The 21,207-nt window shown below is 37.9% G+C and overlaps 1 protein-coding gene across 1 annotated transcript in view; it reads right to left on the reverse strand.

Annotated features, from left to right (window-relative positions):
• Positions 1–8,873: 8,873 nt before the first annotated feature.
• The window catches only part of ptpn11a (protein tyrosine phosphatase non-receptor type 11a), a 14,803-nt gene continuing 2,469 nt past the window's right edge, over positions 8,874–21,207 (reverse strand). The window contains exons 2-16 of the mRNA XM_008423315.2: positions 19,977–20,099; positions 16,921–17,115; positions 15,275–15,467; positions 15,039–15,158; positions 14,854–14,967; positions 13,746–13,842; positions 13,584–13,663; positions 12,736–12,894; positions 12,472–12,603; positions 12,178–12,332; positions 11,618–11,685; positions 10,341–10,492; positions 10,136–10,254; positions 9,943–10,048; positions 8,874–8,961 (exon numbers count right to left, since the gene is read on the reverse strand). Coding sequence (XP_008421537.1) covers positions 9,979–10,048; positions 10,136–10,254; positions 10,341–10,492; positions 11,618–11,685; positions 12,178–12,332; positions 12,472–12,603; positions 12,736–12,894; positions 13,584–13,663; positions 13,746–13,842; positions 14,854–14,967; positions 15,039–15,158; positions 15,275–15,467; positions 16,921–17,115; positions 19,977–20,099 — 1,777 coding nt within the window. The 3' untranslated portion in view covers positions 8,874–8,961; positions 9,943–9,978. The remainder of the gene's footprint in view (positions 8,962–9,942; positions 10,049–10,135; positions 10,255–10,340; positions 10,493–11,617; positions 11,686–12,177; positions 12,333–12,471; positions 12,604–12,735; positions 12,895–13,583; positions 13,664–13,745; positions 13,843–14,853; positions 14,968–15,038; positions 15,159–15,274; positions 15,468–16,920; positions 17,116–19,976; positions 20,100–21,207) is intronic.

A 21,207-nucleotide genomic window follows, 5' to 3' on the forward strand; every position in this document is an offset into this window, starting at 1 on the left:
TCCAGCCCCACATGCTGTAGTAGGAGCTCTGCTGCCTCCCCTCCCCTCCCCTCATATTTCTCTCTCTCTCTCTCTCTCTCTCTCTCTCTCTCTCTCTCTCTCTGTCTCTCTCTCTCTCTCTCTCTCTCTCTCTCTGTCTCTCATTTTACTAAGTCTGTCCGCTCTCATCACGTCAGCACCGGGCGAAATGATGATGCCTCCTCAACTCTTGGCAAAGTGAATTAAAAGAGAGGCAAAAGAAGCAGTTGGCTGCTTCATTAAAGTATAATCCTACAGAACTGGAGGCAGATTCATGACTACAGTACAATTCTGAGATAAAACCTGGAGATTTCATTACTTGATTTTTCTAAAAAAAAAAAAAATTCTAATTAATAATTAATTAAATAAAATTGATTATTCGTACTTAAAACAACACATGATCCGTTCTTATGTTTATAGAGTCTGTTGAAAATCACATTGTGGCTTCCACCTTCATCCATCCATCCATCCATTTTCTTGCACCCTCGTCCCTTAATGGGGTCGGGAGGGTTGCTTCTACATTCATTTTTAATTAAATTAATTTCTTTAGCTTATATTTGTCACTTGAAAAATGAGGTTTTTCTCTTGTGAAAGGGGCAGTATTTTGCATTTTCCATGCATATATTGTATTTAATAGCACAATCAACTATAGTCCGAATTGGAACAAGTAATTATGAAACCTTCAATTGTTATTTTTAAAAAAAGACTATATATAAAATATGACTTCAAAGAAATTTTCCTTCCTGATTTAACACCTTGAAATTGGGTCTCTGTCTCTTTAAGAAAATCCTTCTCTTTCTGAAACTCCACCTTCAGGAAGTCATCACAACATGGCCCCTCTATTAACCCTTTAACGTTTTCACTGAGCAATAGCTGACATGAGCTCAGCAGATGCTCAGTTCCACCAGGTGTTTGCTAATTGCTGCTGGCTAGTCTGAAGGAGCTGAGCGGAGCTGGAGGGAGCCGCAGGGCCAACTTTAAGAGTTTTATTTTCCTATGTGAACATATATAACAACCAAACTATTCTGCTGCTTTAGAACAGTGTTTATTAGATAAATCTATAAATAAAAAATATTCATAATGCAATTTGGTTGCAAGGTTTTGCTTATTTATTCTGATGGACATGTTATTTTGGATTTAAAATGTAAAATAAAAAATTGATTTCTTTTCAAATCTAACACTCCTATTTGAATTATTATTATTATTATTATTATTATTATTATTATTATTATTATTATTATTATTATTATTATTATTATTTCTAGTTCTATCTCCCATAGCTGAAATGTCTCCCTGTGCTGGAGAAACTCGTAGTGAATCTCCACATGAGCCCACTATACGAAATAGATCTATTTCAGGAGCTTTTTTTTCCTCAAGCAAAACAGCTGCACTTATTATGTACAACACAACGCAAATCCAAGGCCTCGCTGCAGTCAGTGTGCAATTAGAGCCCATGATGATTATGTAATCCCGTTGTTCAGCTAAGAGATAACCGTAAGGCCTTTCCGAGGAACGATCGCCGCAACAATAAGGACAAACACCGTTACAGTAACATGACATGTGACGCGCGTCTTTGTGCTGCAGTCCTGACAGCAGATGATCATAAGCGGGGTCGCTTCTCAGTTTTACTCAACTCTGAGTCTGGTTCGGACTGTGAGACGGGAGTTTGCTCACTGTTGCCCTCTTGTGGCATTTTAACTGCACTGCGTCGTAAAATGCCAGGACATTTAAGGCACAACATTTTATATCCCCTAAATTTCAACTAAATCCTTATCCAAAGATAAGTGAAGCCAAATAACACAATACAATTAAGAGCGTTTTTTTTAAATTAAGGAATAAAATAAAATAAAATAAAATAAAATAAAATAAAATAAAATAAAATAGAATATATTGTAAACATAAAACACTACTAGAGTGTTGCATATTGTGAGTGAAAATATTACTTATATTCCTTTGACTATTTCACATTTTGTCAAATTACAACCACAAACTTCGACATATTTTATTTGAAAAACATTTCATTAGACAACACAATAGCACATAACTCAAGTGGAAGGAAAACAAAATGTTTCCCTCTTATTTTAAAGAAAATGGCTAATTTGCATTCTGCCCCTTTCCTCTATCACTCCTGTCCTGAATACAATCTAGTGGGATTTATTGCTTTCAGAAGTCAGCTGCGTCCTGAATAGAGTCCCCCCTGCGTAACTTTTACAAAGAATGGGCAAAATCTTTTGTCTCTGAAGCTGAGAGACATACACCAAAAGACTTGGATTTTGTGAACAAAATATTTAGTGTGCTTACTAAATATAATTTGGAGTTACATAATTAGCTTCAAGCTTAATATTTAGTCAGCAAGCTAAATATTTCTCTTAAAACTCAATGTTTAGTTTCAGGCTAAAGAATTACTTATCTGGTTAAGTATTTACTTTCAAAACTGGATATTTAGTTAGCAAACTAAACATTTAGCTTCAAAACTGAATATCTATTCTGCAAGCCAAATATTTCTCTTCTCACTATATATTTAGCTTCAAATTGAATATTTAATTAGCAAGCTAAATGTTTAGCCTTAAATTTAATATTTAGTTAGCTAACTAAATATTTGCCATACTAATGAAATATTTACTATATTTAAAGAGAAAGGAGGCACAAACAACCTTTAAAAAAAAAAATCACATCTGCTTCATTCTGAGAGATCCATGTGAAATCTGGGACGGCGTGTGGATGATGCCGGTGCCCTTCAGATGAATTCTGGAAAGCTGCGGCGGAGCCGGGCGACAGAAAGCGGAGGGGGAGAGTTAATGACGAACGACAGATAAATGCCAAACTCATGACCACGCATGCTGATAGCTCTGGGTCAGTGACGTGTTGAGCACTTGTGTGCGCGCGTGTTTTGTGACAGCCTGCATGAATTCGACGTGTTTTTGTTCAGCAAAGTCGTTGGTAACCCAGGGTAAGACGGCCCTCACAGAGGCTGTTTGTTCCACCCCACTGCCTTTTTGTGTGTATTTATAAGGAGGAGTTGGTGCTGAACACCCTGTATACAGTAATAGTTTGTTGGACACAGTTTGTTTTTCCCATACCGTGTTTTAAATGTGCAATAAGATTGTAATGGTTAGGTCTCAACTATGGATTTCAGATCATCCTGAGCAACACGTTGGGTTTTCCTAAGGATTTTCCAACGGTGAATTACACCGTTTTCAAGGCCCAATATATTTTTATTTTTCACCTATCTGAATAAACTTAAAAAAAAATCCCTTATACGCTTTCAGATTTGTTCGTTAAATCAGAAAAAAAAAATATGTTCCTAAAGCCAACTTCAGCATTATTTGGGTAAAGCCTTTTTTTTTGGTAGCTGACCCTCCATTTCTGTTCCAATTCACAGCATGTGATCAATGAGACTTTGTAAAAATGAAATAAATAGCTGTTTCAGTGCTTTATTCTGCATCTAAACTATCTACAACAATGCTCAGCTTAAGAATCACAGTTCCAGTTAAAACTTTGATTCATAAAAGCTGTGACATTGTCCATGTTTTTTAAAATCAGGGATCAGTGTTGTAGTGCTGGATTTTAAGTTAAAAGATGACAAGTAACTATGCAGAAGCATTTATTTTATTTAAAAACTTAAAATTTCTACCTTTGATTCCAGTATTGGTGGCAGCGTGTTGAAGTAGCTCTGTTATGTTAGTTCTGATTGGTTCTTTTTGTAGACTTTTGTTCATACTGTGTTTGGTTGAGGCATTGAATGAATGGACAATTATTTTCTGTGATTTTGGATGCTTGTTTCTCCTTGAATTTGGCATCATTTGGATGGTAAATGTATTTGTGAGTGCAGTATATGGGTTACAACCATTGAAAACTTTCCAAATGTGGCATCCATTAAGGTTAACCCAGGCTTGCCAAATGGTATAAAAAGCCTACAACAAAGATTACATCGACAAAATACAAGTTTCTTTACTTTTTAAAATTTAATTACATGCATGAATGTGTTTGTTCACTGAGAAATACCGCTATGAATAACTGAAGTGTCTTTATTGGTTGTGCTGGGAAGTTCCTCTGCTCTAATGCTTTTTTTATTTAAGTGATGCATTTCAGTCAGTCAGAGTCAAAGGTCATCGTCTTAATGGGCGTTCTGTGTTAACACCAAAACGCTTCCTCCAACACTTTGAAACAATAAAAAAGATTACAGCTGTGAAACCGAGACGTCTCGGTGCCGTCGCAGGGCGAGTTTACATTCACAAGCTGAATAACAGCAGTGTTGATTCTTCAACAGGCCAAACAGCTGAGCAGAGGACTTTTACAGGCATAAAATGATGAATGATATTCTTCAGCTATAGTTGCTGCAGTTGTAAGCTAGCATCTCGACAGACTATCACCAATTAATGAGAGCCAAATGTTGTAAGCTGATGTTTATTTTTAAAGCTAATCTACAAGAAGGGAAGGCTACGGTTAGTTGGGTGCTAGCATAACACCAGATGGAACTATAAATGTCACAGACGACTTTGCTAATGCTAACAACGACCAAGCTAGCTTACTGTGTAAATTAACACCTAATACAGTTATACAATTATTTATACCCCTGGTAGATTTAGATGTAAACTAATATATTTTTGTCAAGTTTATGCTGACAGAAGATGATATTAAAGTTTTGCATCACCCTAATCTGCTCAAAGATCATCACCAAAGATAAACCATGGAAAAACCAGTAAAAGATGGGGAAGAACAATATATATATATATATATATATATGTATATATATATATATATATATATATATCACATTGTTCATGATATAAATCCTTTTCCCTCATGTCATTTTTAATAAAATGTAGATTAAAAATACATTTTAGATTGCTTTATTATATTTGAAGCAATGTGTGTCTTCTTTTCTATCAGAGCAAAAAAACCTAGTTTAATAGAAATAATTTAAACATACATTTGACAGAGGTATGAATAACTGTGCCTAGCTGAATGCGTTTCAACGATAAAAAAAAATATCTGGAAGTATTGGCAATACCCGATGACACACACAGATAAATCTAATTTTCTGAATGCAAAAAGGCTCATCTTCAGGATTGTGACGGAATGTCACCATAACAACTTCAATGTCACATTTTTCAAACAGTAATTGCTTTTTTAACCCTCCTGCAGTCTTAGCGTGACACTCAGGAGACCCACGTCAAATGTCACAGTCGAACAGCAGTGAAGTAGGGCAGGTTGTCCCGTCAAACTGTCAGTTCCCAAAACTACACATACACACACAAAAACCTAGTAAAAGCTTTTGGGGTCCACATGACCCCATCTAATAAGACCGCAGGAGGGTTAAAGTTCACACATATAACACAAGTAAATTTTTTGCTACACCAATTTTGGGGTTTTTTTGTAAGCCATAATTCAAATTAGAAAAAATAAATGCTTGGGATATTTAATTCTGTAGGTAATGAATTTTTGTGAATTTCACTTTCTAAAATGACCAAAAAAAAAGTTTTTTTAAATATTTACATGTACATATAGCAGTGATGTAAACGTAAAGAATATATTAACCTTTAGGCCACTAAAGATTTTAACATGCCTATTATATATATGTGTTGCAGCATGGCATAGCAACACATTAGATGCTTAGAAAGTCCAAACCACAGTGGCCACAGTACGGCATTAAAATCCAAGGTTGTCACTAAAATTATGTTTTCAATATTCTAACAGCTACGCAGCCACCTTTTTTTCCCCCTCCAACTGATGTTAAAGTTCATATTTAAGACACCCCAATCTTGTTTCTGAAACAACATCATCCAAGCTAACAAATTTCCAAAATAAAAGTTTACAAAAGCAAATCTGAGCCACAAGTAACACACAAGACACGAGACGTTGCGTTAACAAGGCATGAGCTAGCCATTTATTGTTTAGAGGAAGTTAACATGGTTAACTGTATTCAAAGTCATACAATACACCTCTTAAGCTCTGTGAGAGGCTCCTCCCCATGTCTAAGGAAGAGCTGCGAGGAATATACATACAGTATATTTTATTGGCAAGTAGATATGTTTTAGCAAGTACATTCTCTTCTACTTGGTGTTCATGTACAATATACATGTCAAAAAAATATAGTTTGTTTGCTTCGGGATCCTGCTTTTGTCTTTTTTATTCCTTTTTTTGTTCAGGATGTTCATGATCAAGGAATTCACATTTAGTTGTTACTCGTTCTTAAGATGGCCTTGGAGATAGAAGAGCAGCCATTTTATTATACACATACACGTTATGCATAGAAGGCACCTCTATGCATTAAAATTGCTTTCATGATTCATAGAGAAGATCAATCATCTGGGAAGAACGGAAAAAAATTAAAAAAAGAGAAAAAAAGCAACTGAGAACACAAGCACACCACAGTAAAAAAAAAAAAAAAACTAAAGAAAGAAAGAAAGAGCTTTAGAAGAGACCAGACGAGAACAGAGTCATCCTCCCAACGAGAAAACTGCATACAGTACACCACACCACAGAGCGTCTCTACCAGAGGATGGACTTCGATCAGAATAATCAAAGAACACTTTGAAGCAGGAGAGATCCGCGCTGGGAGAACTTCATGATTCCTACAGTGAAAGAGAACCTGGTCGGCCCTGATTCAGTGGTTGTGAAAAGTGTCTCCAAAGGCAAAGAGCACAGCAACTTCCTCTTCGTTCCCCCTCCAACCCCTCCCCCGCTCCGACCCTCGTGAGAGATTCAGAGTTAGCACTGTTAGAGTAAGTACAACCACAACACTGCAATTTCTCAAGGCGGAAAGCAAGTGGAGCAACGCTTAAGTTACATGTCTGAATGAGAGTTAGGACTGCCCTGCGCAAGTGCAGCTGATTGTGGAGTTTGACATTTTGAAAAAATAAAATAAAAAAATCCCTCCAATTTCATGATTCTTAAACAAAAAATGTATCTGTTTAAAAGAAAAAGAAAAACTGATTAGTCTCGTCAACCTGACGTATGAAACTAGCCCGAAAATAAGTCCAGCACTTAACTTCCTCTTGAAACCACTTCTTGTTTTTATCCCTGTTCAAACCCACAGCCCCTACATACATATCTCATTCAGTCGGTTTGTAGCCGTCGGCTACATTTTAGTACAGCTACCTGATCAAATATATATTAATTGATAAGATACGATTTGAAATCGTTGGTGCAGAAGTATTGCAAAGCTTACATGTCTTTTAGATGCATTTTAGTTCAATATCACCCCAAATGTGCCTACAGTGATGCTAGGGTTGCTGCTGAGGTGCCATTTCCTGTTTAAAAATTAAGATGGCGTCACGGTTTCCACCCAGGCTAGATGAGCACTACAGAAGACCTAAGAGAGAATGCTAGGCTATCTAGCCTGCTGACCCTCTTAGGACGTTCTATCAGCGTTTCTGCCTGTGTCTGGATACATGTACTAACAAGCTGAGCAGTGGACTCAGGACACTGCCCTGTGGAACACCGGAATTAACGAGAAGCAACATTTTTCTTGTTTATGTGTCAATATATGTTGGTTGGAAAATCCACAAAATTCTATAAAGCGTGACTAAATTCTGGATTCAGCAGTTTGAGTAAATTTTGACAACGATGTAAACAAAAACAAAAATGCAGTTGTCTAAATGAACGCAAGCCTTGATAAAGTAAATCAGTTCTTTTCACAAAATGTCAAACATTTTCTTTAAACACTAGTTGAAATGACTTTTCTAAAAAGTTATATAGATGTGTATGTGTGCGCATAAACCACGTCAATGACCAATGTTGTGTTCTAGAAGCTGAGAGATGTGCGATTGTTTCGTTAAACAGTGACTCTCAAACTTAAGTACATGTGGTGTTCGTAAAAAGGCAATGGTACACAACAGGTATTTGTCTTCAATAGTGAAAAATAAAAAAATAAAGAAATGCACTTAAAAAAACAAAAACAAAATGAGGAATTAAAAAGAAGAAAAAAAAAACACTGTGGCAGCCATGGACCTGTGACGACGCCAACAGGTGAAAGACAACAGATTCCCCTGAAAACTCAGTATGTCAACATACTGTGAGTGGCAGAAATACAGGCCGCCGTGGTGACTCGTCCCCTAAAACCCCGAATTAGACCATTTATAAAAAGCTAATTCAAGACTGAAACTGCTCTGCTGCTCAACAAAAAGCGCAGCATTAAGGATATCTGGCTTCAGCTAAGGAATGGTTAATAAACAGACTGAATTCCACTGAAAGAATATTAAGTCTATGTAAACCAGAAGACAGGAAAAAAAAAAGATCATTTACACTCTAAACAATCTCAATTTGAGTGCATTTCAGGTGGTTCAACACCTGAAAAAAACAAAAAAAACAAAACTAAACCCTCATTTTAGAAGGGTTATAAATCTAAATTAATATGCAATCATTTCATTAATTACAAACATTAATGGATGGTAATTTTGCCCTACAATGCAGAAACCATCGTCTTTTCTCCTGTGTCGAAGGCTAACCGGTTCACATAATGGAGCTAAAAAAAATGACCAATGAAAATAAGAAATCACTTGTGGGTTTGGCACAGGCCTTTTCCAAGAAACTCCTCACATTTTTTTCTAAATACTCTACCTTAACTTTGGTTAATAAAGAAAAAAAAAACATAAAATATACAGAAGATGAGCGAAGGTTAACTGTGTATCCCCCCTGCTGACCCCCAAGGCTTGAACTGGAGCTGGGCTCTAAGCAGGTGACGCGTTTGGCTTCTCAAAGGCTCCTCTGATGATCACAGTGGTTTAGAGTTCAACTTGAGGGAAAATGGTCGAGTAGAAAGCGCGACAAGATTATGAGCCCGCCGTCTGGTTCTCCCTCAAGTTTTAGTTTGGTTGTTGTGTGTCCCATGCCCCCACCCCCTGCCNCCACCCACCCAACCCCACCTCCTACTGTTCCACATGGTCAAGTCTCAGGCGTCAAGGTGTAGCTGGCGAAAAACTGTCAGGTATCAGGATCCTGGAAGGAAAAACATAATTGGGGGAGATAGGGAGGGAGGGGGGAGTTTTCTTAAAAACTGGTTTGAATACAAGATGGAATATTATAATAAGATCCCTTCTTGGAGATGTCATCTGTTGATCTACCTTCTTCAGATATGTCTGCTGTTTCTTAGTTGGAGGCAGTGGATTTTGTTGAAAATTGCAGAATGGATTTTCTTTTCTTTTCTTTCAACTTTAATGAATAGAATCATTTTTGCATTAACCAACTAAATGTTAACTTTTGTTGAGAACTCAATTTGCAAAAACTAAAGCAGGGAATTTAATCCGTTCATTTCAATGAATTAATTACAGAAATTTTAAACGCATGTAAAAAAAAAAAAATCCAACTCAATTAGTCGCATGGTTCAGATTATTATTATTTTTTTGTAAATGCAAAAGCTTTCGGCCGGAACCTTCATATTCGCACATTTCTGGTACGCCCGCAAATCTGACGCACAAGAGACAGATTTAGGACATTGAAACAGAAGCGTAGTTTCAACTCAAACTTTTACTTGACACGAAAAGACATCAAATATAAATATGCGTGTAATATATAGAGTCCTGTCAAGACAAAATGTTGGACTTGTGATTATCGTAATAAAGCCAACCTTTTAAAATGAATTTAGGACGTCTTAAGACTTTAATTGTAGATACGTGAATATAAAACTTCAGGAATGTGTGGACACCCTGAATTAATAAATAAAATTTTTGAAGTGAACTGACCTCTCTTGAATTAAGTTAAGAGCTTACATATAACTTAATTGTCATTATGTTGTAGAAATAAGTTTTCACTTCGACACTGCAGGGATATTTTTGTCTTTTTTTTTTTGCAAAAAAAAAGCTAACTTCTGTTGATTATGAATGATTTATAAAGGCAATAAGAACGACATAACATCCAAGGGGTTGAATAGTTCTTATAGGAACTGCATAATGCAGGGATTTGATATATGCAGTAAGTTACCTGGAACTGATAGAGTCCTGGAATTAAAGGCGAGTCTCATCTGAAGGTCTTCTGCTGTTGCATCAGCCCCACGTTCTCATAAACTCTGGAGCTGTCGTCCCTCATCCTGACCACACCAACACCGTTCAGTCAGAAACAACATCAGCGTTAGGAATATTGGAAATTCGCTCCGTCTTCTCCCACGATTACTCACTCTGTGCAGACGGGAGTCGGACTGGGCGAGCAGAGCGGTAAGGGGCTCTGCTCTCCGCCGGACAGGTCGGACAACGAGTACTTGATGTTGGTGTACTCGCGTCCTTTGATCTTGCTTTTCTGCGGACGGGGAAGAGAGAACACAGATCGTTACAGCAAACAGCCGGGCGGTTGGAGACGAAGCCGTGACGCGACCTGCTGCACACCAGCTCCTCCTCGATGCGCCTCTGCAGTGTTTCTATGTAGTGCTGCACGGCCATGTAGATGAACCGGTACTGCGCCTCCGTCTGCACCATCCCCGAGCGCTGGGAGCGAACCATCTGGATGGTCTTCGGCACGTCGATGTCACAGTCCACCCCTGCCGCGGGACGGAGACACTTTCAGACAACGGCATCTCGCGCAAATCAAGTTTACAGGTTTTGGATCTTTGAATGATGAAATGAACCAGACAAAAATTTTTTTTTAATGCAAGCCTCTTAAAATACGTTTTCCCAACTATACCTTGTTTTTGGGTTCTTTTACTGTATTTTTTTTTTATGTATCAATGTTTCTATTTTTTTGTTTGTTTTATGGAACTGTGGATGGAAATTGTCAATTTGCTAAATATGACATATTTACAAAAACACTAAGTTCATTGTATTAATTACCAACACATGAAGTTTGTTCCTCACAGTCTGCTTCATACTGAGGCCTGCTCTAAGCAGCTCTGCCTAAACTTTACCTCGCGTTGCAGGGACTACACTTCACACTTTGAGCTACAGATTACAGTGTTTATTGGGCCATTAAGCGTATGCTGCGTTTGTGAGTTTAAAAGCACAGTTCTTACCCTTTAATTTCCAAGTAAACCACAGAAAATTCTGTGGGCTGAAAAGACATGCCGCTTCGCCTGCACCCTGCTGCAAAACACTAGAGGGGGGATCTACCTCAAACTGTTGGGTTACAGCTAAAAAAAAATCAAAATGTGGCAACAAACTCCACTGGATTCAGCCTTAGTTTGCCGCAAGACTCAGTGGGAGCAGGGTTCAACATTTTGCTCACTACTGTGTTTACTTCATTTAAAGCAGCATTCAGCTTCTATATGCTCCACAAATCTGGAACAAACGTTCACAAAACTGCAAAACACTGAGATCCTTTAAACCAAGATTAAAAACCCATTTGTTTAGAGCTGCCTTTGATTAGTAATAAATAAAAAATTGATCAAAAATATTTTGTGTATTGGCTTAATGATTCTGATGATGACATTCAAGAAAATGTAATGTTTACTGCTTGTTTCACAGTTGGTGACTTTACCATGTTTTCATAACACAAAGCACTTTGAACTGGCTTGTTGCTGAAATGTTCTATACAAATAAACTTGACTTAAAATACTAGAACATGTCATTTTTCTCCTTTTGTCAGAATTAACTGCTTTATAAACGTTACACAAAATAATATAAATAACACTTTTTAATCATTTTTGTAACCTTATAAAGAAAGCTCTCACCTTTTTCTCTGATCACATCAATCAGGATGTCGATCACTATAAATGTCCCTGTCCGTCCGATCCCTGCACTAATGGATGGGTGGGAAAAAGAAAGTCTGAGTTAAAGTTGTTTCTGTATGAAAGCTGCAGTATGTAACTTTTACAAAAATATGCTTTTCTTTGTGACAATGATGCAGATAATCTGTGAAAAGACCAATCTCATCCACCTCCTCTATAATGCTGTCTGAAGAAATGCAACACAAAAACAAGCAATCAGAGCCAGGAGGCGGGTCTTAGCGCTGTAAATCATCCTCATCTACTTGTTGCTCAATATGTTAATTGCCAGAAATAACTCACTTAAAACGCTTATCCACCATCATCGGTGGCTATGCTAACTTGCCTAGCATTTATAGCAGGCTATGCTAGTGCTAAGACCTGCCTCCTGGCTCTGATTGGTTGTTTCTAGGAGCACTGGGAGAAGGTTGACAGTTTCAAGAAATATGTAAAAGTACTTTTATAAACGTTACATACTGCAGCTTTAAGTCAGATATTTTTTTCTTTTAGTGTAGATCTGTGAGTACCTGCAGTGTACTGTTATGGGCCCAGCATCCAAAATGCTCTCCTGTTTCAGGTTGACTTCCTCCAAGAAGTCCAGCACGCCGCCCGGGTCAGCGGGGACGCCGTGGTCCGGCCAGGTTCTGAAGTGGTACTGCCACACTGTGCGTTCTGTGTTACCCTGAAGCCAGTTTGAGATCGCAAGTATAACGTTTTCTAATCAGAAATGTGATGCCGTACATTGTCTGAAACTTTTAAATTCCCAAATCCTTATGGTGCTGCTCCGACAACCCTTCTTGACGGGCAGATGGGCAACTCACCTGACCAACTTCGGACAGCTTCAGTTCTCTGAGGATGAAGTCGTGAGCTTTCGTCTCCTTGACGTTGCGGACGCGCATTGCGCCGTACTCCTTCAGAGCCGACATCTCAGGCCAATACTTCACACACTTGCTCTGTGGAGATAATTTCATCGTTTTAAAGTCTAATTCAAATATGACCAGATGGATTTAAAGGGTCGCCGCTAAAAGACAGATGAAAAGCAAACGGCTAACACAACAAACAAATCTAATTCAAGGAATCCTTACCTTCCCTCGTTCCACCTCTTTGGTGGTCATCACGATGACCCGAGAGTTCTCCTGAAACACCATCCTCCAGAAGTCACTGATGGTGTTCTGCAAACAACCCTGAGTGGCAATGTAGCTCTTCTTCGGCTTGGCGTTGTTGCACTTAGAGTCTGCCTCAGGCTGCAAGCACACATTCAGGCCAAGAAACACAAATCAACTGGCAAAGAAAGAAACTGATTCTCTGGATTAAAAATGTTTTTGATGCATTAAGCGGCAGCATTATGCATTTCCCACGCACATAGTTCCATTTTATAGCACCATTAAGTTACTATGTTAGCACCAGCTGTTATTTGTAATGAAACACCTTGAAATGGGGTCTCTGTCTCTATAAAAACTCCTGCTCTTTCTGAAACTCTGCCTTCAGGAAGTCATCACAACATGGGCTTTGTGAAGGAGAAGCTCTGAAGCTTGGAAACTGCAGCTCTGAGGAGGCGATGCGCCTTCGGTTCCCCCAAGAGTTTTGTACAGCCGAATGGTTGCCAGGGGAGACTAAAGGATTTCTCAAACATGCATGAAAGAATCAAGGCAACACCTCATGTATGTTTTTGATGGGAGAAAAACATTATAACATGCTGTAAAGCTCAAAAAAGTCAATTTTACATAATACTGTCCCTTTAAACTTCATGGTTTTTTTTTTTTTAGCTGAACTGAGAAAGTCATTATAATTCACAGCAATAAAGGCTTGAAAACAATGTCTATGTGAGTTACTAAGCTTCCCAACAATATACTAAATAACTTCTGATGTTACTAACAAATGGTATCTGTATTTGTGTGGGCCCTGAAGGAGGTGAGGGGACAGGAAAGTCTACCATGATGATGTTGGCGTTGATGTAGTCAGAGCCAGCCTCGCTCGGGTCGCCATCGTTCAGCACGACGCGCGAGTGGTCGACTGTCAAACAGAAAAAACAAACCACTTAGTACAAAGCCGAATCGAGTTGTTCTATATCTAAAGAGCCGTGTGCGATACTCACAAGGCAAAATGTTCTTGTATCTGTTCTTGTTTTTGTTTTCTGGTCGCTGACCCTCTTTGCGGCTGTAGAGCAACTTGCACTCCTGTTGCTGCAGAGTCTGAACGAAAGAAAAGAAAAGAGACAAAATGGTGTCACTGCGGGGGGTTTTTGTTTGCTTCTTTTTAACAGGCCCAGAGATGGACTTATGAGGGTTTGGAGCCCTTTCAAAACTGCTTGCAGTGCTTGTTTGTTTTTATGTATTTATTTGTCCATCAATTACTGTTGACTAAAACAACATTTCATATCATTTGGTTTGAGGCTAGAAAAACGAAAGATGAATTCTGCAGAAAAAAAGATACAAATTTCCCCAAAACTAGCATGGATCTGTTGTGGATGATGAACACTGAAGATTTTTATGAAAATCTTACACTACTTTCATATGGCTCCAGCTGTGTGGGTAAAAGACTTTATGTTAGTATTTTTGCATAAAAAAGATGTTTAAGGTTCACAGAAAATTTTAGTGAGTTAAAAAAAAATACAATTAAAATGACTTTTTTCACTTCTGTTAAATAAACACCAGGATTTTTTATTAGATTTTTGCGATAAATAATAATATGATGGTTTGGACACCATTTCCAGGTATTATATCGATAATAGCCAAATGATCACCCTTTCAAAAACCAATAAACTTGAATTTTGTAAAAAAAATAAATAAATAAACACTTCACTGAACTGGAAGATATTTTACATTTCCAAAATAAAACATGAGAACTAAAGACAATAAATAAAACAGAAATAAAAAAAGACAACCAAAAGTCACAAATGAAATGGATTATGACACAACTGCACTTCAAAAAATATAAAATCATCAGAATGGAAATTTAATTGAGCTCATTTTAATTTATCATTCTGACTGCGACAGGTTTAGTCTCAACAAAATACTAAAACTTTTGTAGTTTATTATCAAATATTTGCTAGGAAGATTTGTGTCAAACCAGTCATTTTGTTTTTGTCTGTTGCAGTGGAAAATAACTGCCCATGACTCTCATTATGCACATCTATAGACATATGTTTAATATCGAAATATTTGTTCTGTAAACAGCAAGATTTTTTTATTTTTTTTTTTTACCTCAAATTCTTCCCAGAAGCCTTGCTTGACCTTGTCCGTGGCCTCTGCCAGCTTGCTCAGCTCCCGAACTCGACTTTCGATCTCGGCTGCGTTAATGCGGGTAGTGTTCAGCGGCTGCAGGGGGAAGGACGGGTTAGCTTTCTACTGACCAGAAACTGTCCTACTGAACTGAAAACAGAGCAGACCTGCTTCAGCTGGAGGACGGTGCCAAGAGTTTCCACCATGGGGTTTTTCTTGTAGTGTTCTACAAGGTCTGTGAGGGAGTCGAACTTCTCTCCTCCCCCAACGTCGTACTTCAGGTCACCCTGAGGAAGAACGCACGGGTTAAGTTTGTGCTGGTAAATGTGACCGTTTTAGAAATATGACTTGGTATCGTAACGTCATACCGGTAGCTGGACATAAAAGAGTTGACCTCTCTCACCTGGCAGCGGATCATGACGTGAGTGACCTTGGGTTTGCCGTCGTTGGTGTCCGTTTTGTCGTCTCCTGTGCGGACCGACAGAACAAAGTCCCCAGGGTGGCTCTGGCTCTCCCTCACCAGAAAGCTGCCATTCTTGCCTTTCTCCGTCAGCAGCTTCTCCGCGTCGCGGCCTGACAGATGTCCGTGGAACCATCTGGGTGAAGAGGAAGAAAAAAAAAAATCAACCTTGTAATAAATCAAGAGAGTAGCACACAAACTAAAACATGTTGCAATCCAAAAGGATTAAAGTATCGAGGCAAAACCTTTGTTAAAATAATAAAACTTACATCACATCCTCAAGCATACATCCTTACACTCCAACCTAGCTTTTGAAGCCATTTTATAGCACAAACAAGTAACTAAGTTAAGTTCAGCTGTTATAAAAATGCTATATTTATATAAGGATTTTATTTTCTGTGACGATACACTTTCAAAATAACTGAAAATAAAACTGGACTGAAATATTTCTGTAGATTTACTTTGAGGTGGCTTGCATTAAGTGAAGCCGAATTTAAATATTATAAGCCTGTAATCTGTTGTGCGTCTTCCTTACATTTCCATGGCATAAGATGACATGTTGCTTTTGTTCCATGATGCTAGCAAAGCCAGGCTGCCACAGGTGTTTTTGACATGTCAAAACTTCTCCTCCATCAGCACTGTGGCTCTCACACACCAAACCCACCACACCATTACCTCACCTCAAGATCCCAGTTATCCAAACCTGAAAGTGAAACTGATGGCATGACCTACATTCTGATTATTCTGCCAATAAGTAACTCTACCCTTGACAGCTACTGCAGTGAAACGTTATTCACAGTTGTCATTTCAAGAAAGTAAGCACAGTGGAAATAAATAAATAAATAAATAAATAAATAAATAAATGTTCTGTGGAATATATCGAATGCCACAACCTTGATCCCTATGCACACACACCGTTTAAACCACAAATACATCAAAATAAATATACATTAATATCAAAGATGTAATGGGACTTCATTTTCCACAAAACCTACTTCACTTCCCCTGATTCAGACCAGTGTATTCATTGAGTTTCAATACATCACAGTATGGGTAACAGTTGGGTAACAGCATTAGCATCATTTTTTCCATTGCACCACTATTGATGCATTTTCTTTGTACTGTGAAGTTTGATGCTCCAAGTTGAAAATTTTGACTGGGAAAGTTGGAACTCGCCAAGGAAACCTGACTTTACTATCCAATATGGCCGCCATGTTTATAGCATGTAGATAAAGTTGTTTCTATCTCATTACGTGGTACGTATAGTTCTGGAAAATATCATGAAGCTTTTGTTTTTACATGCATTAAATGGAGAGAAATATGTTATAAACTTGGATTGCTAACAATTATAAGTTTAAACAAAACCCAAATACCACTGGTTTCTGACTTTATAAGAAAAATGTAACAGTATTTAACAGTATCTCCAAACCAAACTCCCATCACTTAATTTAATCTGAAAATTGTCAGAATTTGGACATGACGTAACAAAACACCTTTATGTGTACACCTGAAAAGATATATTCACGTGACATTACCACTTCATCATTGGAGCTCAATGATCTGGATGACTGACAGCATCCTTCGCTCACCTCTCTGATGTTGGGTCGGCACAGTTGAGCGGATACTTGAGCTCGATAACGTCTCCGTTTTTCTCCTTCAGTTGCCCATGATGCTCCATGTAATACTGCACCAGCTCAGCTAGCGTGGCAAACTTCTCCCCGCCGTACAGGTCGTAGTAGTCTCCTGTGTTTTGGATCTTAATGTGGGTGACGGCTCCATTTCGCCTAGACAGAAGGGGGAAAAAAATGTTCAGGAAATGTCAGCTTGCAATCAAATCAAAATAATGAGCAGAGTTTACAACCAAACTGCTCGCTCTGAGAGCGATTTTTATTCAAAAAGGACTCAAGTCAAATGCCTAAATGCCAAAATGCCAAATGCCTAAAGACTAAAGTAAAAATGCCTGAAACAAAAAAATATATAAAAATACTAATTCTTTAGAATTAAATTTACCTCATGTTTTCAGTCTTGTAGATGTACAGTAAACAAGATATAAAAAAAACTGTGTTATATTTTTTAAAAGAAGAGAAACAAGCTTTGAGTGTCTGTGGAGATGAATTAGGCATGCATCAATAAATTGACCCTAATTTCCTTCACTTTGGGCGTTTTCACAGCTGATAGCGGTTCAGTTGGAGACCAAAGCTGTGATATGTGTCACAACTTCAGCTGCTGTGGTTCTTTTTCACACTGAACTGTGGCAAACCAACCAAAACCTTAAAAAAATAATAAATTTGGGGTGCTGTACCAAGAACCACTGAAGGAAACTACACAAAAACCTCTGAAGACGACACTGAGCGCAACTTCCTTCTTCACAAAATGTAAACAAAAATGGAGTGCTGTCAGATTTTAATGGTTGAAGGATTTGCCTTTTGTCTTCGGTAGAAGAAAACAAGTCATTTCTCCTGCTGGCGTTAGACTTTGTTTTGGTTGAACTGGACTTTATAGGCGACAGAACAAGAATTCTGCGGATTAAAGGGGGCTGGTGTCGATACATTTAACTCCACGTAAAAAAAACAAAAACAGGGAATCGGCAGTTTAGGCTTTTTAAATATCAGTAATGATCCAGAAAACTGAAATTGGTGCCCAACTATAAACTAATGTTTTCTTATTTAATCCAGGAGCCTCTTATACCAACTGAACATATTGAAAGTGCAGTTAAAGCTGTCAGTTGAATGGTGAGTGTTTTGTGACCAACAAAAAAAAAGCAAAAAGAAAAAGCATGTCTCTTCTTCCTGATTCAACCCAACAGATTAAATAAACTTAGTCATTGCAGGTGACCACCGCTCTCTGAGAAAATTGAAAAAGACAACTTGTGGCAGGTCAGAGGCTCACCAACATGTAACTGTTGCAACATGTAACTGTCGCCAGCTTACTGGTATCTGTGGGAGTTAAGAGACGAGACGTGCTGGTCTGAACCAGCAGCGACTGGTTCTGCCCTGTGAGAACGCCCCGTGTCCACGAGGCGAGCGGGACTTGTTTTGTCTCCACAGGAAGTAAATACAGAGAAAGATGAGAGAGCATACTGCTAAAATATGGGCCTGTGACTAAAATAACATTGTCTCTGTCAGCTGCACTGACTTAATGATACTTCATCTGAAAAATGTACGCCCTGACATACCAGAGATAAAACCACGTTTCATATTAGAAAAAAAAAATGAATGGTGCTTTTTTTCCTAGCAATCATTCACCGAGTTTAATATAAATATCCTAGAATGATTCTATGATTCTACTGTTAATCTAGTTCTCTAAACACTTCTATGGAGACAGGGAGAGGCACACTAACATGCTTTAAATCCACATTTTCAGAAAACACTGAGCTTTCATTCCAAGTCATGTTTGTGTCTGGCTTAGAAATGAAAGTCTAATATTTGCTCTCCTTTTAGGCCTGGATTCCTCTTTACAAGCTCCTGGTGAAACCATCTGCTGCATGCTGCCCAGCTAGCAGCTAGCCGCCTCTCTGTTAAGTTAGCTTAGTGAAGCAGATGCAAAGTGGGGTAAAGCTAGTATTGGGTGACATTGCTTAAAAATAAAATATCTAATCATTTCATACCAGATTCGATATTACTCTCGTTTTTCAAATTTTTGTTTTCAAATGACAGAAAATATTTTCTGCCATTTATTAATCACCCCTCCTCTGAGTTGTACATCAGAGCATTGAGGCCAAACTGCGAGAATTTTTGCTTTACTGCTAGAATATAGTCTAGTAAGTAAGATTAGTAAGATAAAGACGCAATATTGCAAGAAAAACGTCTTAAATTTACAAGAAAATTTCTTTGCTTTATCGAGAAAAAAAGTTTCCATAGAGTTATTGGGAAATTATTTGACCAGCTCAGTTTGTGTGGTTATTTCTTCGAAATGGACTCGATCGCTTTCCCAATCATTTCAAAGTACTGCTGCTGATAATTATTTAATGTTAATATGTTAAAAGACGAAGGATTTATATTTAGTACTTTCTGTAAAACATATACTTAAGTAAAACTTCATAAAATGCTCAACATTCCTCATCTGTTATGTTTTGGAGTTTGTTTAAAATACGACTTTATTCTAGTAATATTATGACTTCATTCTCGTATATTTTTTTAAAAATCCTAGTCTGACAGTAATATTTTATAACAGAGTTCACCTAATTTTAAAGACCTAATAAGTATGAGATTTATTAAAACACACTTGTCAACTGGGAGCGCGACATCCCTCTGACCTATGGAAACCTAGGAAGCGAATTTGTGGGGAAAAAAAAAAAAAAAAGATAGTCTAAAAAAAAAAATCATAAAAAAAGAGATCAATTTATTGCCCAGCCCTACGTAAAGCACCAGTCTGCAAAAAATTAAGTTTCTAAATTGCATCTCCAACTCTTTCAAATCCCGAGTTTCTATTTATTGATGCGACCTTTTTCAGAAAACTACATTTTAGGTGACGTAAAGTCGTGTATTCAAAGGTTCTGGCAGCGTTTCCTCAAAAGATTGCGATTAAAATGTGTAGCATGTTCCCTTTTCATTATGGACAAATAAAAGAAGAAACTTGCCAATTTGCAATTTATTGCTTTGGATCCCATCTGAATTCCAACTGTGTCCTGAGCCTCATGGCTTACCGTACTGAGAGGGTGAAGTCTCCTGGATTGCTTTTGCTGGGTCTGGCTAAAAAGCTCCCGTCCACTCCTCGGGTCAGCAGGAGGTTCTCCGCCTCCACGCCTGAGATGTTGGGGTGAAACCACCTAGAACATGGAGGAATGAGGATAAACCGTGAGTGGATTCAATTTTAAATGGGGAACTAAGTATGAAGCATCATTCCCATAACTACCCATTTAAAAAAAATAAAAAATAAAACAAATCACTCATCTTGCAGAACGCAAACGCATGAAGTGAACTATCAATATATTTCTGGTAGTAACTTAGGGTGGATTTTTTTTCATAATATTGTGTAGCACTATTAAGATAATAAAAGTTCTAAGAAATTGATTGTTTTGTTTTCTAGTTAACTGCATGGCTGTGCCACAAACACAAACGCGTGCGCACACAAAAAATCATTCTCATTTAAAAACAAGCTTCTTCAGGACACCACCTACTTAAAAAAAAGTGTCACAAATCCTCCTCATTTGCTTCTGCTGCTCTGCATTATCATAGGCTGGCAGAGATAGATGCAAATTAATAAATAAATTACAAACACATTTCAACAAATGTGCAAATAGAACTTTATTAAGCATAGCTTTCTTTAATTGCAAAATATAAAACTTCTAGTTTTTCTTTTCAGGGTGAAACCGATTTTATTTATTATTATTATCATTATTATTATTGGGGCCTGCCATACCATTACATAAGGAAGGGCAGTGACTGCCTTCCACGCAATGAATGGAAGGCACCTACTGTTCTACACCTAATAGAATGTCTCTTTATTGGGGCCTGTCAATAGCAATGTGTGATACACCACAAAGTGAGAAAATTTAATTATCACTCCAGACCAAATTACCCTGTTAAATAGAAAAAAAAGTAACCAAGGTTCGGGCAACGTCTCACCAGGAGACCGGAAGTGAGGAGCCCCGCCCCCTGCTCTTCAGACCGAGTTTGGGGAAGAAGACGGCGGTTGTCCTTTTTTTCTATCTCTGACGCTGTTCGTCTTTACAGGTTAGTAATGAGAAACTGGTGAAGGCTGCCCCCCCGATAAAAATGTGGAGTAACAAGGTATATTTGGATAGGATTTGTAATTTGATAGATGTGCTGAAACATTGAAAAAAAAAGGATTTGTTAGCTACATTTTGGCTACAACGGTCAACTAACGGTCGTTCTGAAGATCGCTACATGTATCTTTTAGCTCCGTTCCATTCC

The sequence above is a fragment of the Poecilia reticulata genome, linkage group LG12 (assembly GCF_000633615.1).
Source record: "Poecilia reticulata strain Guanapo linkage group LG12, Guppy_female_1.0+MT, whole genome shotgun sequence".
NCBI lineage: Eukaryota > Metazoa > Chordata > Actinopteri > Cyprinodontiformes > Poeciliidae > Poecilia > Poecilia reticulata.